The sequence below is a fragment of the Gymnoscopelus braueri genome (genome assembly GCF_963280865.1).
Source record: "Gymnoscopelus braueri genome assembly, chromosome: 13".
NCBI classification, from domain to species: domain Eukaryota; kingdom Metazoa; phylum Chordata; class Actinopteri; order Myctophiformes; family Myctophidae; genus Gymnoscopelus; species Gymnoscopelus braueri.
Window position 1 is genome coordinate 10,412,715 of NC_137615.1, and position 21,556 is coordinate 10,434,270.

The window sequence follows — 21,556 nt, forward strand, 5'->3', positions numbered from 1 at the left end:
GCGAGGATAAAATGGTAGGATGCTACAAAACCATAAGTTTGTCTGAGTCATTGTTGACTTCATTCAGCTGTCCTGTAATCATGTGTTAGTTTCCTTTTGGCAGCAGAAACTTCACCAACCCAGGTTTTATATCTAATTACTGTTTGAAAACAAAGCTTCAATCTCAACAACTTGGCCCACATTAGAAGAACGCCGTATGCGCACCAATCTTAAGGCACACATCTATTCATATGTATGCAAAATAGCTTCTGTAACCCGTGCTATCACCCTTTATCACTCTGTAAACAAAACGTTTATTTTACTATGGCAAATAAAAAGTTTGATCACTTAAAGGTATAGTTCACTCCCCCCAAAAATTAATTATATCAGTTACTCACCCCATGGAGACTTGAATGTATGAATATTTCTTTTGTTTTTGTGTCCAAGCCCATAATTTGATGACCGGTAGTGGTTCCGGCAGGACACAAAGAGTCTTCTTTGTGTCTCCTACCGGAACTGCTGCCTACCGGTCCGCTGGTCATCAAATGATTGGCTTGGGAATGTGACAAAACCAAAACAAATCCATGAATTCAAGTCTCCTCCATGGGGTAGAAAATTAGTGTACACAAAGTACTGATACAGCCAATTGAAAGATAATTCATAACTTTTTGAATGGTTGTATATGTTAACAGGTAATAACGGGTGGTTGTCACAAAAATCCCAAGACACACATGGACTTGTCTCACAGCCAACCAGTGTTTGAGAACCACATGGTCGTGAATGCGTGCGCCTCCATGCAATATGCATGGATTATTCACGGTATCTCTTGTCTTTTCCCTGTCTTTTTGCACGTGCCAGTGTCTCGCTGTCTCCCTCCGCCACCCCCCCCCCCCCCCTGTCCGTTAAACACATTAAAACCAGGAAACCATCCGTGTCATTTTAGATTGAGCTTAAAAAAAAGCATTATTTTATACTTCATATACCACTGATATAGTAACAGGCCTTAATGGCATAAGTCTGTCAGTCAGTTAATGGCAAGTCTGTCAGTCAGTGTGTCTGTCTTCCTAACAGATGGACGGACACACAAAGCTCCATGTGTTCAGTACAGCGTGTCTATTGAAGTGCTTGTGATGATGTCTCTATTTGTTTCCATGAAAACAACACATAGAATGTCCACTTTACGCTGCCATGGTTTAATGCATACCTTCACGGTATAATGTGCGTTGATGAGTAGAGATCTAGATCAATGCAAAATTCTGACCAATCCAAGTCATTATAGATGTGAAAGGGTGGATATGAGAGCAGATTTAAAGCTGCAATCCGAAACTTGAATGATTAATATGACGTTATTTTAACCCGTCTGTGTGGTAGAGTATATTATGGTGTTTTTTTGGATGAGAAATGAGACATGTTGATTTACCTTTGTGTGTTTACATTATTATCAGTTGATGAAACCTTTACAATTATAAAAGCTACGTAAATGTACTCTGCTTTCATGCCAGCAGACTGGAGTAGATCCTGAAATCCTATGTTTGAATCGAGAATCGTTTTGAATCGGAACAAAATCGATTTTGAATCTGAAAAAAATAACGTTTGAATCGAAAATCGTTTGTTTTGAAAAAACGGGGGAAAAACGGAATTGTGACCCCAAGAATCCAAAACGAATCGAATCGTGAGATAGCAGACGATTCACAGCCCTACTTGGTAGTACAGTATAACACTGTAGATCGCTGTGGATCGCGGCCATAATGCAATCTGTCCCTTTTGCTGCGAGCAACTAACCTCCTCCCTGCCTAAAAGAGAGCTTTTTCAGACTTTCAATGTTTAGTTTCTTGTCGCCTATATGCTGCTTCAGAGGCTGTTCCACTTCGACAAGAAGCTATTTCTGGGGGACGTCGTCAGCAGCATGCAGTGAGATCTGTAAATATTGGAGCAGTAAGCAAAAGCCTTTTTTTTATTTTTTTTATTTTTTTTACTGCTCATCTGCAGAATAATATGGATTTTGTGTCTGAAAGATGCATAACAGGCAGGAAGTGGACCGCCAGCCAGGTGGTATTTATGTATTGGGCCCTTCATATTAAATTCATGTCACCTAGAAAACACAGTGGCGAAAGCTCCAACATGATCGAGTTTTTAAATTAGTTGCCGAATATTTTTTGTTTTTAAACAAACAGGAAGGAACAATAACCGAAACCCAGAGAGAAAAAAAGAAAGTGGAAAAGACGGAGTAATATTAATATTAGATGAAGACAGACAAAGACAAATAAGCGACAAAGCTCAGTGACCAAATACACATTTGCCTAAGAGGCTGCAGCAAAGACTTACATTTTTTGCCATTCAAAACTTCTATTGAGGTTTCTGAATAAAGATTCAACGTCATTATTATAATGACTTTAAAAAATCCTCCAATAATAATCAAACATTCTATTAAGCAGCATTTTGACACTAGAATGACGGGGAATTCCATAACTATGAAAATGGCCACGGTCATTTGGACTGCTCTCTAAATATTTGCACCTAATTTCCATAATCAACACAAAATCTAGAAATAAATGACGGGGGGTTGGCAGGTTTGCAACGGACACACAGGCAGTCTAACCTCTTCCCTGTGTGTGTTGGCTTGTGATATGCGCCATATTGCCTGTGATCTGAGTCATTCATCTTTATAGGGGTGTGTGCGTTCCTGCGACATAGGGGTGTGTGTCCTTAAAGGTGCAGATAGCCATTAGAGTTCCCTCTGCAGCCCTCTCCCCAGCACTGGAAGCCATGATGACTGCCGTTTGTGATCAAGTGCTTGCACGACAACACAAATCCAATCCATCAAACCTCGCACTGAGAGGTTTAATCTCAAACGACAGAAACCAGTTACTTAGCCTACATCACATATTATTTTTTTGTGAGTGTGTAGTTCAGCTATTTTCTGAATATTTATCTGTGGAACCAAGTCAAACTAAATGTAATGTCTCAACTACTACAATTCCGAGTGCTTGTCAGGGTGGGGGGGTTCAAATATGTTTCATTTTTTTTGGGAGGTACCAGGGGGTTCCCAGCTAAATGAGTTAACATAGCGTCACAATCATTTTAACCACTTAGCTTTGGCTATTCAAAAATAGCAGATCTACAAGCTCATTGCCGCGCTATGAGCTTGTAGATCTGCTATTTCTTTTAAATCGTGAAAATGTGTGCATATCTTTGAATATATATATATTTTTTAGGCCCGTCCCCGACTAAGGATTTGTTTAGTCGACTCTAATTGGCGACTAATTGCCAATAGTCGACTGGCAGTCGACTAATAAAAAAATTAAAAAAATAAAAACTTTTTTTTTTTTTGGGGCCAAAACATTTTATTTCAAAGGGCCAAGTCTACACAGTTTGTTTTGTCTCCAGCAGAGTTTCTAGTGTCTCTATCTCTCTCTGGAAGAGGTTGCACATGAACCTCTGCAGCCGCACTGAGGCGCTCCAACACAAACAATACCAATACAAAGACGAGGAATAAGAAGAATGTAGTGGAAGTTACGTGTGGTTGCAGGCGTAGACTTGGCCAAAAAACAATTTAAAACATTTTTGGCCCTTTAAAAAAATATTATTATTTTTTTTTTTTTCGACTAGAGTCGACTAAGAGACACTTAGTCGACTCGGACCCCCCGCGACTAACCAGTCGACTAGTCGACTTAGTCGAGGTCAGGCCTAATATTTTAAAGCAATCATTTTCAACTCAAATCTTTGCTTCTGGGGGTCCCTGGCACAAAACATTTTCAGATGGGGGGTCCGCGGCCAAATGTATATCAATTTAGGGGTCCTTGGCATGAAAAAGGTTGAAAACCACTGGTCTATGACATACAGTTTCAGTGCCATCACAGCCCTTTTGACTTCTATTATAAAATTAGAGTTCAATGTTTATATAAAACATACTTTTAGGTGGATGTACTTCTTTGGCCACAGCGCAGTACACATGAGCAGCAGTGTGTGCAGCATTTGAATGTTGAATCTCTCATTTTTAACCCCATTGACCCTATGGCGTCCCTATTCTGAGCAAAACTACACTGTCGAGTAGCAGTAGACATTTCTACTGTATCTGAATGTGTGCAACTGTATGGATGTATGAATTATTGAACACAAGAAGCCTCAGAAATATACAGACTGGTTGTCATGGCGTTGGCGTTGACCTTTCCGCTGATTGACAAGCCAAGAGGTCAAACGACATCTGTCCATACGCGGGGAAGAGGGCCTCGTGAGTCCCGTACACACTCAGCACATGGCATGTGTGTTACTGCGGTCAAGTCTTAAAGACGGCTCACTGCACGTAATTTATCGTCGGCCCAAAGGAAACGTTTAGGCAAAACGTAAACATAGCAATGAAGCCAAGAGAGGTTTTAAAAGATTTACAAACATTTGTGCGTTTTAGGCACTTCAGTCGATTTTCCTCGTCCAGAGTTACTTAATTAAAGCAACAGCACTGTAGTGTAAGCATTCGCCGTTAATTAGTTTCGCGTGCACCGTGCACACACACACACACACACACACACACACACACAAAAAGGCCCAACCACACGTTTTGCTTTAGAGCAGTTCAATGTGATGAGTCTTGTTTCGTTTAGATTACCGTAGAATAAAACTCACTCTGAATAATATAACCCACCCCAGGCACACACACACACACATTTATATATACATATTATTTCCACATTCATTCTCTGTTCCTCTTTGTGGTTAAATTCTCTTGATTTGGCGTGCAGACAGACACACACACACACACACACACACACACACACACACACACACACACACACACACACACACACACACACACACACACACACACACACACACACACACACACACACACACACACACACACACACACACACACACACACACACACACACACACACACACACACACACACACACACACACACACACACCTCCAACCAGCTTCCTCTTTATGTATTCACAGTTTAACGATATAAGATGTGGTGTATTGGCTCAAGTCCACTAGTTGCACAAAAGCTGTTTTCTCTTTCTGGGACACAGGAGGTTGTATTCTGTTCAGATAGCCATCAGCACAAGTCCAGCCACTGTGTGTTCTAGGACAGTGGTTCTCCACCTTTTCAGGCTGTGACCCCCCCCACAATAATCATATTTGAACTGAGGACCCCCCACCCTGACAAGCACTTGGAATTAGTAGGCATTACATTTAGTTTGACTGTTCCTAAGATAAATATTGTGAAACTAGCCGATCTACAAGCTCTCGCAGTGCGAGCTTGTAGATCGGCTATTTTCACAATGTTTTCCTCTTTCTAACTTAAAGGTCCTTCAATTGTAACTTTAGAAATGTGCAGATATACCCTGTGTACACTTAAGCCGCTTTTCCATCACAGCTTAAGCACGACACTGTCCAGTACAGTCCAGAACCACACCGCACCGCTTCAAAATGTCTTGCGTTTCCATTGCACAAAAGTCCCCACTCGCAAAATCCCCACCCCCCCTCCCCTCCCGAAGGAAATCAACGCCCCTTTCTTTAACACACCAACTTAGCCTCAGGCTACAGGGTTAGCCTAAATGCTAGCGTGCTTCCTCAGAGCTAGTTTGGCTCTTAAGTTATTATTTGGCCATGTTCACCCTGACTTTAATCTTCGCTATTGTTGGGAAGACCTGTGTGGTGTCTAAACACGTTGCCATCACTTATATAAAAAACATTATTAGCGTGTCGCACATTCATTGTTGCCAGGTTTAGCAGAAAAAAATAAGCAATCAGGTCTATGAAAACAATCCCAAAAGAAGCGACTATCTACGGCTATTTGAAAATAGCAGATCTACAAACTGTGCGACGCATTGTGAGTGTGTGCATCTGCTATTTAAAAAAAAATATATATATAATGTTGACAAATACATATTAATTTGGGGGTCCTTGACATGAAAATGTTTAAGAACCACTGGTTTCAACAACATATGGAAACAAGCCCCAAATAATCAACTACATTTTAGAAACAAGCAGTGGTGGAAAAAGTACTCAAATGTTTTACTTATGTAAAAGTATCAATACTGCAATGTAGAAGCACTCTACAAGTGAAAGTCTGGAATTACTTGAGTAAAAGTACAAAAACTATTGGTATCAAAATGTACTTAACTCATTCACTGCCAGAACTTTTTTATTTTTGCGTTTGACAAACTGCCAGAGATTTTTCATAGAAAAAAAAAGTACTCAGGAGCCAAGATACAAAATGTTTAAGTTTTAAGTTAACAAGGAAGTGGATTGGAGTCTAGATCTTCAACAAATCATATCTCCTTGGTCTTTAGGTTAAAAATTAAAAGAAAAAATTTAAAGTCGTTTTAGTCGTTCTTGGCATAGGGGGCTTAAAGGACAAAAGTCGTTTTAGTCGTTCTAGGCAGGGAATGAGTTGGTACCAAAAGTAAGTACTAAAATATTTGAAAATAGCAGATCTACAATGATGCGATGCGTTGTGAGCTTGTAGATCGGCTATTTTCAAATAGCCTAGGTATAAAATAGGGCTTAAGTGGTTAATGTATGTTTTATAATGTAATCATTTATATCTGAAAAGTAACTAGTAACTAATAACTAATACGTTTTCAGATAATTGTAGTGGAGTAAAAGTACTACCAATATTTACATGCAACTTTACAGAAAAATAAGCCCAATGTCGCTTATAATAAGTGGACATGGCAACACTGCTACCGTAGTGTTTACATTTTACAGAGACCTGAGTGGACAGACACAGCTGTGAGCCGACCAATCAGTGGCAGTCACAGCTTTAGCCCCGCTCAGACCTACCCAAGACTGGGTACTTTTTAGGCACCAGTTTAGTACCACTTACACACCACTCTACCCACTTCATTGTAGTGGAAACCGTTGCTGTGGTGGGCGGTGTGGGGTGGGGCTAGGTAAGTCCATGTATATGGAAAGCCGCCTTTATACTGTATGTTGGTTTGTTGACTGTTGAGTGAGAAAACAATGTTGCACATTAAGCTAATCATCTGTGGGACCCCCCCCCCCCCCCCCAAATCATTTAGGGACCCCCCAGGGAACCACCGTTCTAGGACAATGGTTCTCAATCTGTGGGCCGTGAGGATATTGCAAGTGGGCCCCCAAATAATTGGCAAAACACTTCATATTTTAATGATAATATAAAATATAAAAAAATATTATATATGTATATGTGAAAAAAGGCCTTGAAAACCTTGTAAATGTTGTTTTCATTGTGATACTGCTAAACAGGAACTCAAAGTACACAACGCCCGTAGTTCCATTGATCCAAGCCGGAACACCATCGATTTAAATGACCACAACAACATGCTGGCGGCTGTCTGTCGCGTTAAGTGGTCAGATGGGTGGGCTCGGCTGCGGGGCTTTTTCAAGTGGGCCCTGATCCAGAAAAAGCCGAGAACCACTGTTCTAAGAACCACTGTTCTAAGAACCACTGTTCTAAGATAGCATGTCGTTGCTGTCGGGCAGAAAACCTCTTCATCTCCATATTTTATGTTTTAGTGTTTTTTTCGTAAATCAACGCCCGTCTTGATCATACTACAGCGTCACACGAAAAGGATAAAAAAGTAGCAGATCCACAAGCTCGAAACGCGGCGCGAAGCGACGCGTTTTGAGCTTGTAGATCTGCTACTTTTGATTCTTTTGAATTTGAATCCTGAAAAGTAACAGTTTCGGACATGAGGTTTCCACCCGACAGAGAGACGATGTAATGTATTCTTCAGGTAAGCCTTAAATAGCCTCAAACATGCACTGCAGTACAGACAAAACGGTGTTTGTGTGCTCTCAGATAGCCCCCCCCCCCCTCCCTCAAACGTGACCTGACCCTGGCCTGCCTACACACACACACACACACACACACACACACACACACACACACACACACGCCATTGTGAGATGTGAGATATTAGCACCTTAGTATCGGGGCCAAGGAGGGTAAAAAGGTGACGCCCTGCGTTTTGTGAGGTCTGGGCCTATACATGAGGTTTGTCTCAGCGGGTCACACATGACCTTGGTGTAACAGGTTCTACGGTTCAGAGAGACCCGACAGCTGCACACAGAGCGGGGAGACTTGTTGTTCTCTCGCCATATTAAATGTCGTCAGGTTTTCTCTAAACTTCGGTAAATAAATAGCGCCAGGTTTTATGTTCATTTTCAGGAACAAATGTAGAAAAGGTCAATATCGAAAATACAGGCAGCAGGCAGCCCCGACTGATGCCAGAAGTTTGAGTTCGATACCATCCCACTGGCGGAGAGTCCTACCTAGACCACCGTTTACAGATTTTGACCGATATTTTGTAAAAAAAAATACATTTTCTAATCAATTTGAAAAACGTAACATTCGATAAATAAAATTATATTTGACAACATTTAACTAGAATTTAATTTATTTAAACACTTAAGTCCTATGACTTTTTCACTTAGAATGACAAGCCCAAAATATAGGGATGGAAATAGAATAAAAGGTTGAAAGTTGACAGATGTTTGTCTCAGCAGGTCACATGACCTCGGTGTACCAGGTTCTAGCAACCCGATGGTTCAGAGAGTTAGTACCTGACAGCTGCAGCTGCACACAGAGCAGGGAGATATAAATCTCCTCTTCTGGGGGTCCCTGGCACAAAACATTTTCAGATGGGGGGGGGGCGGGGGTCCACGGCCAAATACATATCATTTTGGGGGTCCTTGGCACAAAAAAGTTTGAGAACCACTGATTTAGAGGGCATGTGTAGAATCGGCCTCAGATCTTGATGGGTTATTCATGGGTTAAAGCAAAAATAAAATCTCACAACTGAAAATGCTTATATGACAAAGTCCTAATGTGCGATTTGTGAAACATTATGAAAGGAGCCCCCCACTCAATAACACAGATTCCTAAACAATTAACAAAAATTATGACGTTTTAGTAGTTTAGTATGTCCCCGGCGCATTGAGAGCTTGTAAATCGGCTATTTTCGCTGCACAACATGCTTCCATAGAAGATATGCTGGCTTCATATAGAATAAAAATGACTGAAATCAGTCGTGGCGACTGAGAACTTTAATCTATCGTTTTAATGTATCGAATGTATGAAGTTTTCACTAAACTTCAGGAAATAGCGGCAGGCTTTATGTCCATTTTCAGGAACAATGTAGAAAAAGTCAATATAGAAAAAAGACTGAAGCCAGAGGTTAGAGTCCGATGCCAACCCGATGGCGGAGAGTCCTACCACCGATTACCGATTTTGAACGATATTTTGTCAAAAAAGTGCAACATTTTCTAATCAATTTGAATAACTTAAGATTTGATCAAAATGTTCTATTTGAGAACATGTATTTAAACACTTAAGCCCTATAACATTTTCACTTCGAATGACATGCCCAAAAATATGGGGATGGAAATAGAATAAAAAGGTTGAAAGTGGCAACAAATTGGGCCACATAACTGCCGATACCGATGTCGTCAAAAAGAAATTAAACATTTTTCAAATAATGACCGTTCCATCCACTGGATCCACAAATGGAAAAGACTTATTTCAGCGATGTGATGACAAATAATTCACCTAAAATCTTCTGCTCTCCATTTCCCCACTGCGTCTGATTTCAGTTAAATGAACACACATGGAGGTACACTGCTACATTGTGTAGTAAGGAAGTACACAGGAAACGTTACTGTGTCACATTGTCTTGACTGTCAACGCCTGGTCCACACTCCATACATATTCGTCTTCATCATCATCATTACTTTTAGGTCATCCACCCCCCCCCCCCCCCCCAGCCACGGCCTACATATCTGAACTGAATGGGTTAAGAACAAAGCTTCCACAGCCATGAAGACCTGAGGCCGATTAAAAAAAAAACGACTTCTAGATTGCGCCACGTTTCGAGCTTGTGGATCTGCTACTTTTTATGCTTTTTGTGTGACACTGTAGTATGGTCAAGTAGGGCGTTAATTTACAACAACAAAAAAAACACAAAAAGTTAAAATGTGGAGATAAAGAGGTTTCAGCCCGACAGCAACGATATATATAGCTAACCGAAAGGACGTTCAACAGTTTAAACAACATATTCCACGTTCCAGTTCTAAATGGGTTTTAAGGGGAACTATTTGTTTTAGGCCCTGCAGCCGGTATCGCATACAAAATAAAAAATTACATAACCACAGCAAATTTACAATCTCAACAAACAAACAAAAAAGAAAAATGAAAACCCAATTCAATATAAAATAGGCCAGGACGCTTGGAGCAGCCTAAGGCGTTGTGTTGTGTGCGGCGGCAAATAACACAAATACAATACAGCCATCTGTACATAATTCGGCAGAGAGATGGGGTGCATTAGTAACAGCTTGATGTACAGAGAGGGCAGCCCTGCCCTGAATCACACACACACACACACACACACACACACACACACCCCACCCACTCCAAAAACCACCCCACCGCCATACGTATACAATGATTACACACCCCCAAGAACCAAGATGGCGTTACCTCCATTACATAGGTGACTTATCCATCCACACACACACACACACACACAGTCACACACACACACAGAGTGCACACGCACCACTAACTCTACATTCACATGGCAGACATCCACGCTAGCATAGCTTACACTGATTAGCCGTTGTTGTATCTGCTTAACCACTTAAGCCATATACTTTGTTGTCATAGGATAGGATGAATAGAGAGAAAGTAACCAATCACCAAGCTCCCAATTCTTCGTTCTTTTTTCTTCTTTCTTTTTTTAATGTGTGAAAGTTTTTACAAGATTTTGAAATGTTTTGCCAATAGACCAGATCGGAGTGTTTGTAAACAAACAAGCAGAGTGGTATTTACGGGTAGAATGTCTCTATTTTATATTATTTACACAATATCAGGGTGATCTAAAGAAGAAAAGAAACAGCAACAGCACACTCACCAACTCTGTGCAAGTATCCCAACATTTTATTGCAAGCTTTTGGTCGTGTGACCTTCTTCAGGCAATGCCTGCGGTTGCAGTTTTTTTTTGTTTTGTTCACCCTTATGTAATTCAGTTCAGCTCCAGCACCTCACCCAAGTGTTTGTTTGTTTGTTTTATGGATGAGCGGTGGTTTAGTTTACTTTTCATATTTACACAGTATAGAATGTTTGTCAACCTGTGGATATTTAAAACTAAATAATATATTTATAATAGCCAATAACAATACCATAAGTGTCCTGTTCTTCCAGACATGAGGTTACTGAATAATACTGCTATACCGCTGCCGGCGTTTATACATGGATTCATTTAAATCTTTGGCTGTGGTGATGTGAAGATAATTTGGTCTATAATTATAATGACATGCCCAAAAGATAGGGACACCAGGTTTAAAGTGGTTAACCCATTCAATCCCGGGAAGCATCTGTGTCATTTTAGATTTATTTGGCTATTCGAAAATAGCAGATATACAAGCTCATAGCCCGGCACCGAGTGCCACGCTACGAGCTTGTAGATCTGCTATTTTTGAAAAATTGTGCAAATCTTTGAATATATATATTTTCAAAGGGAACATTTTTGACTCAAATCTTTGCTTCTGTGGGTCCCTGTTACAACATATTTTGAGATGGGGGTCCGCAGCCAAATGCATATAATTTTGGGGGTCCTTGACATGAAAGTTTGAGAACCAATGCAAAAAAAACAGTTAGGATTTAGAAGACAAATTATATATATTCAAAAGATTTGCACAAACGTTTCACGATTCTTAAAAAAATAGCAGATCTACAAGCTCGAGCGCTGCGCTATGAGCTTGTAGATCTGCTATTTTTGAATAGCCAAAGAAATCTAAACTTCTTTCTTTCCCGGTCTAAATGGGTTAAGATGCACACACAACACACACACACTCTCACGCAGAGACTTGCTGAGCAAGAGTGCGCATGCGCGTGTCCCTCTGTACTCTCACACACTCTCACACGCAACTGTCCTCTCTCGCATGCGTGCACACATCTACACACTTGAGCAAAAAACACGCAGCAGAGACTAGACACGCAACGCAAGCCCCCTCCCCCTCCCCCCTCATGACAAGAGACATGCCAGGCTCAAGGGCTCCACACAGCTTTAAGGCCTGTCTGGACAACAGACAAAAGACAACTAACCGGCTTCATGTAGTTGCGTATTGAGAAAATACGGTATAGTGGCATTTAGTATATTATACACCACTTATCCTGAGAAACTTAACCCATTAAGAACTGAGGCCGTGTCTAAAAAAAATCTAAATCCTAAAAAAAAAATCGGAAAAAAATATAAAAGAATAATTTTCACGATTTTTCAAAAATAGCAGATCTACAAGCTTGTAGCGCGGCACTCGGTGCCACGCTATGAGCTTGTAGATCTGCTATTTTTTAATAGCCAAAGAAATGTTAAGCGACACAGATGCGTTCCAGGTCTTAATTGGTTAAAAGGGCATAGTGTGTAACTTTGCTCTGTTTACATAACAAAACAATAAATACTTTTTTTTTTACAGATCCTTTCACCCTATACCAGCAGTAATCAGTCACTGGGGTAGTGTGGTGGTGTTTACCTGCAGAAACACACTGCCCGCTCTCGCTGTATTTTGGTGTTTGTTTTGCTAGACGGGGATGTTTTTTGGGCTAAAACAGTGAAAACACCAAAACACAACGACAGAGCAATGTGTTTCTGGCAGGTAAACACCACCACACTACTGCAGTGGCTGATGATGACTACTGGTACAGAGAGAAGTGATGGGTATATATTGTGTTGTTATGTAAACACAGGGCAAAGTACATAATATACTATGAATTTAAAACAAGCAAAACTATATGGAGTAAATAATATCCATTCTCTGTCATCCAGTCCTGAGGGTCAGCGCCACAGTGTTCAGACAATGACCCTGAGATTTGACAATGTCAGTTAAACAGGAAGTGCCATGATAATTAGATGTATATAAACATTTCTAGCAAAACAAAGCCACACATCCATGTACTGTATATATATCATATCATTGCTGTCGGGCAGAAACCTCCGATCTCCATATTTGAACTTGTTGTGTTTTTTTGTAAATTAACCCATTAACTCATTGAGTACCCAGATTATTTCTGGCTATTTCTGGCCAGTGCGATTTTAATTTTTTAAGTAAAAAAGATGTGCTTTGAAAGCGAGATACAGCCTTCTTCAGTTATAAGTTAAACAAGGTGTGGATGGAGCTGCAAATCTTTAGATAATGATATCTTGGGTTCTGAACAAAAAAGAAAAAAAAAATCTTTTTTTTATAACTTTTTTTTTCAAAAACACCTGAAACACATGATTGGCACGTTGCACCATAGCGGTAAAACACGTGACACGTGAATGGCACTCAATGAGTTAAGACCTGAGGCGATTCTTAAAAATGTTTTCTAAATCCTAATCCTTTGGAAAAAAAATATATATATATATATATATATTTTTTTTTTTCAAAAATAGCAGATCTACAAGCTCATAGCGTGGCACTCGGTGCTGCGCTATGAGCTTGTATATCTGCTATTTTTTAATAGCCAAAGAAATCTAAAGTGACACAGATGCGTTCCAGGTCTAAATGGGTTAACACCCTACTTGATCATCCACACAAAATTATCAAAAAGTAGCAGATGTACAAGCATGTCGATCTGCTACTGTGGCCGTTTTTGGAATTAGAATCCTGACAAGTAACTGCTTTGGACATATTGTATGAGGTTTCCACCCGACAGACAATGTCCCGACAAAACTGGGGGACGTGCAGTGCGTCTGTCGAAGGCATTAACACACTCAAGAGGTTAGAGGCTAGCCTCCATTATATGAAAACTAGTCTTCCCCCTTTGATATGGCCCACACACACACACACACACACAATACACTTCAAGGCTGAACACAAACCCTCTCACACACACACACACACACACACACACACAGTACCATAAACACACACAGACATTTAGGTCAGGAGCCCAGCATGTTAAGGTCAGGGGTCGAATTGTTACGAGGCCAGATCCATGTTGAAACGTAAATCCATGTCTATCCTAGCGTTACGATGAAGATGACATGTTGTGACGGCGGTGCATGGGAGGTGGAAGTGTTTCGAATCCCCTTCAGTTTGTACAAATCATTAAAAGAAGCCCTCGGTTTTGTTTATTTAGAGCCGGGGATGATTTAAACTGGGGGGAGGGTTTTGAACCAATACCACGGGATATTACAGGAAGATATGCCAGCAAATCTGTCCAGGGTTAGAATTGCTTTTTTTGAACGGGAATGAATCACTGACGTATTCAGTTCGGGGGCAAGAATTGAATACAAACATGTTGTCGGATTCGTACAGACAGAATCATTTTTATTGAAATGATTTGCAGCTTTTATGAGTTTCAGTGAATGAAGACCGTACATTTTCATGGGGACAACAGCAGTTGACTACTGTTACAGCCACTTAAAGGATGGCCTTTTTAAAGTGGAAAAACACAATTCTGTTCTGTACCAATGCCTGCCAGTACAAACGGGTTTCAAGTTGGGATTTAAAAGATGGCAGAAGGTTCTATTGTGTCCCTCACTCAAATATCTGTTTAAGGAGAGTGTCAGCCAAGTGCTTAAGATGGACATTATGTCATCTGAAGCTCCCTAATCACTAATCGCGTGATAGATTATTAAACATGTAAAGGACACTCCTCTTTCCTGGTGTTTTAGCGCTAACTATGATCAGGGGCGCCGCTGGCCTGGTGGTTAATGAGCATACCACATATAGGCTCTAATGCCGCCTGACAGCTTGTCACTCCCTGTGTCTCTCTACCACTTTTCCTGTCTCTCTCTCTACTGTATACCATCAATAAAGGCAGACAAGCCACACCCCCTCAAAACAATTCTAATATGATCTTTATTGATTCATATGATCAAATCTACAATGATTTCCTCTGTTGATTCATATCTACTGTTATCTCATATCTACTATGATCTCTAATGATTCTAATCTACTATAATGTTCTCTAATGATTAAATCTGTGTATTGATTAAAATTACTATGATCGCTATTGATTCAAATCTACTGTGATCTCTTTTGATTCAAATCTACAATGATCTGTTGATTAAAAACTACTATAGTATAGTAATAAATATACTATAATCTGATCTCTATTGATTCATACTACTGTTATCTCTACTGATTCATGTCTACTATAATCTCTGTTATCTACTATGATTTCTATTGATTCAAATCTACTATGATCTACTGTGTTTTGATTCAAAAAAATTACTATGGTCCTCATTGAATAATATCTACTATCGATTCAAATCTAGCTACTATTGATTCTAGAAATCTAGAGTTCTATTGATTGATTCAAACTGGAGCCATGTTTATGTGAACTGGGCCATCGGAAGCAGATTGCAAGTTAAATTAAACTTTTCAAGAGGGAGTAGCAGTGTGGAAGGACTGTGCAGCAGAACACAGGAACACAATACACAAAATCACAAAGACACAATAATCGACAATGTTGGGTACAGAAAATGACAGAAGACAGTTTCCCCCTGCATATTAACCTTTTGTGTGTGTGTGTGTGTGTGTGTGTGTGTGTGTGTGTGTGTGTGTGTGTGTGTGTGTGTGTGTGTGTGTGTGTGTGTGTGTGCGCCAAAGCGTCTAAAAGAGAATTTATTCAGTGCTTGGACAAAGGTCGTAAATTACAGCTGGCCTCTGGCAGTCTGAAGAGAAAAGAGGAGACATCCTGCTGTGTCTGATAAAAAAGAAGAAGGAAAAGAAACAAACAAAACACCTGTCTGTCTGTCTGTCTGACTGTTTGTCTGTTTCTGCCACTACCCATCAGAGAGGCTGTGGCTACAGCAGAGACGGTGCCATTGGGCGATGCCACACGCCACGCCACGCCACAGTCTTTGGTCTGCCTCTCTGCCAATCCAGAGAGAGCAGAACAAGAAAAACAATATCACCAGTACCACCTCTTGCCCCCACTTACGCTTCTGGGTGTTTGCAGTTTGCACGCTATAGTGTGTGTGTGTGTGTGTGTGTGTGTGTGTGTGTGTGTGCACCCACAAGCGTGCGCATTGTTCGCATGCCATATCAAGAGAATTTAACCACATAGGGGAACAGAGAGTGAATGTGGAAATAATATGGTTTCCTTGTGGCACTCAACATATTAGACAGACACAGATACACAGTCAGATTAGATTAATGCATAATATCATGTCTGACTGTATAATTATTACAGTCCTTCAAATAGACAGATAATAGAACACAAGTTGTATTGACCTGAACTACAGGAATATTAATCTTCAGTTTGATCATATACATTATTCCTCTGGCTCATGTCTTCATTTATCATGCAGCTGATGACAACCCCAGTGTCTCATCTCTCCATCTGCCTGCCTGTCTATCCAATCCATCCATCCATCCATCCGTGTATCCTGTCCATATATCCATCTGTCTATCATTGATGCACCAGTGAGTATGACAAGGCAGCAGCAGGTCAACACAGGACAAAACAACAAGCTCACTGTGGCATCCCGGCAGGCTAGGGCGTGCGTAGTGCGTACTGTCGGCCCGGGCTGGATGTGTCGTTGGTTTGAACCCGGCTTCTACCTTTGTGATATCTCAGCATGGTAACCGGAACGCTCGCCCCAAAACACACTCACCCCCAATTTTTTTGGCGGAACGCTCGCCCCCAGCGGTTCTTGTATTGGTTTTTACTGAGGTTAAGGTTAGGAATATGTTTAGGGTTAGACATAGTTTTACTGAGGTTAGGGTTAGGAATAAGGCTAGGTTTAGGCATAGTTTTACTGAGGTTGAGTTTAGGAATACCTGGTGGCGACCGTTCCGAGGTCACCGGATTAGACCCGGGCCGAGCGTGTTTTGGGGTGAGCGTTCTTGTATTCCTCAGCATCCATCACAAGCAGACAAGTTGATCACAATAGCACAGTGATTCTCAGGACCCCCTCAACTACAGACCTGTAAAAGGTCCATTTGGAACCCCTCAAGGAACACTGAAGGTCCCTTGTCCCCACTTTGAGAAGCACTGCACTTAGTGCACTAGCAGTGCAACGCTCAGAAAACACACAGCCTCATTTTACCAACTTCTTCTACACACTGAAACCACATCTAGACTCTTGGGTTCTGAGAACCCTGAACTGCTGTTCTCTACCAGGTACTTGCCTGTCTCAGCTCCCTCAGGTCTAGATTGAGTCCCTGATTAGGCAACAATAATTAAATTAAAAGTATACACAGATTAAGTGTCTCAGTGTATATCACTCACTGAAAATCTCAGCATATCACTTTTTGGCATAAAGACCTCATATCTTGCTGCTGGGGGGGTTCTCTTTACTTTTAAAAGGCTACAAGCGAGTCCCTTTGTTTCTCTGTAGTTTGTCAGAGATCTGCTTTCTTCTAGTGTTTTAGAAACCCTGTCTATACTCTCGACACTCAAAAGAGATTTCACTTGGGTCCAAAGCTTCCTTCTTTGTCCAAGAAGCACCACCAGAATGTCACCAACTGCCAATTAAAACCAATTAAAAGTTGGTCACCAGTCTCCACTGGAACACCAGGGGGGCGTGTTACAGTGTCGCTGTGCCCACATTTTCATATTTGTCTGTGTGTGACTGTCGCTTCTTTGTCCTGTTTCCCCCCTCCACTCTCTCTAGCCTTAGTTACAACATACATGTCAGTGTGTAGTGTTTCCCTATCTATAGGCCCCTGTGCGCCCTGCCTGCCAGCCGCAGAAACGCACACTTCAGCCGCGCACTGTGGAAATGCAGAGTGCTCATGTAACTCAGAACGAGTGTGAAAATGGAAACCACATGGACCCACACAGACTAAAAGGGTCCTTTTTGGTTCCATCTGCTCACTCTCTCTCGGAGTTACGGGTTTCCAGTCCACAGTGTGTACGGACTGACTGTGGGCCTGCTTTACAGAATTACGTAATGAAACGCGTGTTACACTGGAGCCTGTTTGTTGCAGACACTAGAAGTGTGTCCGTCCGTCTGTGGGTGCGTGTGTCTGTCTGTGTATGTGTGTCGTGTGCGTAACCCTTACCCACGACCCGTCCTTTCTGCTCCAGCCTGCGCGTGTCTGTGCCGTGGCCGTGGCCGTGGCCGTGTCCATGGTTGTGGCCGTGGTGGTGGCCGTGGCCGGGGGTGTGTGCGTGGTGCTCGGGCTTTGTTCTGTCTCCGCCCGCCCTGGCGGCAGCGGCAGCCGGGACCGCGGGGTTGTTGTTGTTGCCGCCGTCCCCTCCGCCGGCCTTACGTTCTCCCTCCCGGGACTGCAGCCGGACGGCGAGCCGCTGGTTCTCCTGCTCCTTCACGGCGGTCTCCAGCAGCAGGGTGTTGAGGCTGGACCCCACCGTCTTGCTGATCTCCTGCACGGCCAGCTGCACCACTTGCTCCAGTACGGACTCCAGCTGCCCTTGGAAAAACGAAATGTACACGGCGCCGTTCATGGTTTCTTTTTCTTCTCCTCCTTCTGCTCGGTGAGGGCTCTTTCATTCTTCTCTCTTCTTCTCCACCTTCCTCCCCCGCCTCGGCCCGCCGTTACCTACAGAATATTACATAAAAATGTTGTACACAAAAGTCAGCACTTAAAGTGATTGAAGCGACTACCTCCTCCTTTCCTCCAGCAGCACAGCAGAGCGCCGTGTGTGTGTGTGTGTATGCCAGCCTTGCCAGATTTTGTGAGAGAAATAAGCAACCAGGTCTATGAAAACAAGCCCAAAAGAAGCAACTTAGGCCACATGAGGCATGAGCACTTTTAAACATATATGCATCGGCTAGCCAATCTATAAGCTTGTAGATTTGCTATTTTCCAAAAAAAAAGTCTTGAAGAAAATGTGAAAAATGTGGAATATTTCTGAAACACTAATCTTGAATGGGGGGTCTCGGTCCCTGGTACAGAAATACATATTAATGTGGGGGTCCTTGACATGAAAATAGTTGAGAACCATGGTTTAAACAACATTAGGAAACAAGTCCAAATATGCAACTACACTTTAGAAACAAGCCCAATATTTACAAGATCAATATCACTTTACAGTAAAACAAGACCAAAGTCGCTTATAATAAACAGACATGGCAACACGGGTGTATGCGTGTGTACACCCCTTCTGGATGCTGCCGTACTGCACGGCCTAGGCGCGCAGCGATATTTCCCCCATCTCGTGGTTGGTGTAAGTTTGTCAGTCTGCTCTCCTCGCCTCGGCCCGTACGTAACGTGCCCATTCACGCCATTTTGCCTTTGAGAAAACATCAGTCAGCCGCCCCTCAAATCATGAGCCTCGTGATCTGAGGGAGCCGATGATCATGAGTTATTTAAAAAAATCAAATGCCAACTCTCTCTTATGAAAGCATAGGCCTACGCAAAATATTGATTCATTATTGATCATTACATAAGAAGAACCGTTCATGTTTCTTTTGGCCTATTCAGATTTGTTTATTGGCTTTTTTTCACATTGTGTAAAAAAAAGAAGAAGACTGTACCATGTACCGTTTAATTAGGAATATAGGAAATATAGGAAAATAAAATTTCCTTTAATATAGGAAAAATACACATGGGGGAGGAGATATGTAATAACAGGTTCATAGAATTGTCACTATATATGCTTGAGATCTGTGCAACTGGCCTGTAGTCATGACTCATACATGAGTGACAGGTTATGCCTACCCCCCTACACACCCCCTACACACACACACACACACACACACGCACACGCACACGCGCACACACACACACACACACACACACACACACACACACACACACACACACACACACACACACTCATGTGTATCTCTCTCCCTGCTCCTGACAGCCATTAAACCAACGTCAACATGACAGTAAACAGTCTCAACACAAACACCAGCGTCCAGTTGTTGATGTTTATGTCCAGTCCTCATAAGGCCTTATCAAACAGCTTCTGAGAAACGCTGTGTAAATAAATGCCCGCCACGAAAACTGGCCTGACACATATATGAAACTGTGTGTGTTGTGTGTCTTTAAGAAGCAGGAGGAGGCTCTTTGTTATGATAGGAAATCTCTCTAAGCTGCAGTTTATTATCAGGGATCAGGAAGTGTATTAATACGGTGTGTTCGCGTACAGCCGGACCCCTGCTCTCTGGCCCGATGGGGTCTCTCTGTAGTCTCTGGGCTGAGGGAGGGAAGTCGTCCATTCAGTCTGTTGACGGCTGGGCTGCCTGTAGTGTAGCGCAATGATTCTCAGCCTTTTTGTTTCATTTCAAGAACCCCCAGTTTGATATGCACATAATTTGCAATTGGACGCTCTTAATCCACAGTGACTTGCAGTAAGCAAGGTAAACGCAAGGTAAATACATCACTAGGCCACGGACATGCACTAGGCCACGGACGGTCCGTGGCCTAGCTAAAAACGAGATAAAAACGTGTATGAAATTTCATACACATTTTTTTCTCTGGGACCCCAATCCTCAGTGTTTAATTAAAAGGGTCCATTTCGACCCCTGGTGGGCCGTCGTTGAGAAACAGTGGTGTGTATAGAGGTTCACAATCACAACCCTGGTCCTCAGAGGAGCCCCATGGAGCTGTTTCGTTTTCTTCCAGGTAACTAATGTAATGAGCTACCAAATCTGTGTAGCAACTAAAAGGTCACAGGTTTGATTCCCATTTCCCACAGTGGGAATGTGTGCTGCTGTCCTCTCTATAGAGCATGGTTCTCGGAACCTTTACTTGCTCTGTGGCTTTCAGTCACTCTGGATGGTGAAATGACTGGAAGGTACTATGGTGACCCTGTGTCCATGACCAGAGCATTACACTTTCCACTGCGTGATAATGGCTCAACTCAACGCGACCCTGGGGCTGAGCGATGTGGACAAAATCAAATATCACAATGTTTGCATAAAAATACCTCAATATTGATACTGAGATTATATCGATCTACAAGCTCACCATGTCATCAATGTATCGCGATGCAAGACGTTAAAACAAGAATAAGCTTGGAGTCACCTCAAGGTTCCAAGCGAGCTGAGCTAATGCCAAAAGGTGGCGTGAAAACACTGCAATGCCCCAATACCTGCAAGGAAGCTCCTCAATAGATTAGACTTAATTGTCCCAGATTTTTGGTTTTGCCATCTGTTTAGCATGAAAGACATAAGAACAGTATACAACACAACATAAGACAGCACATAGAATACCGTACATCCATAATTCCACACAAACAACATATCAGCGAGACAGTTTGTTTAATGCTGCAATGGTTGGGTGGACAAAATAGAGGATATGCGCATGCTTAAAGTGAATGGCACATCGAGTGGCAAAGCGAGTGGCAAAGCAACATGCAAAGTGAGTTTAACATCGTTTAATGTTGTTTAATGCAATCAGATATTACTTTTCTGTTTGGATGCATGTGCTGTCAAGGCCAGAAAGTATTTTTTTGACACTCAGTAGTTCCTGCATAACTTCCGGGTTTGATGATGATGTCACACGCATATCCTCTATACCTACTAAAGCAAACTTTTTCTCAAAGTTCTGTGTCTCTGTCCAGATGGCATTATTGTGACTTGACGATTAAGGGGATGATCAGTGTCGCTTCCTATTGTGAGTGCTATAGGCGTGCGATGGCTTTGTCATTCATGTCAGATAGTTTAGGTGTAGGAAAGAC

The 21,556-nt window shown here is 41.9% G+C and overlaps 1 protein-coding gene across 2 annotated transcripts in view; it reads right to left on the reverse strand.

The window, feature by feature from the left end:
- LOC308098417 (uncharacterized protein) overlaps positions 1-18,534 on the reverse strand; it is a 43,108-nt gene extending 24,574 nt beyond the window's left edge. For both annotated transcript variants that reach the window (XM_080446765.1, XM_080446764.1), the window contains exon 1: positions 17,968-18,534. In XM_080446765.1, the coding sequence (XP_080302891.1) occupies positions 17,968-18,370 (403 nt within the window). In that variant the 5' untranslated portion in view covers positions 18,371-18,534. The remainder of the gene's footprint in view (positions 1-17,967) is intronic.
- Between the last annotated feature and the right edge of the window lie 3,022 nt (positions 18,535-21,556).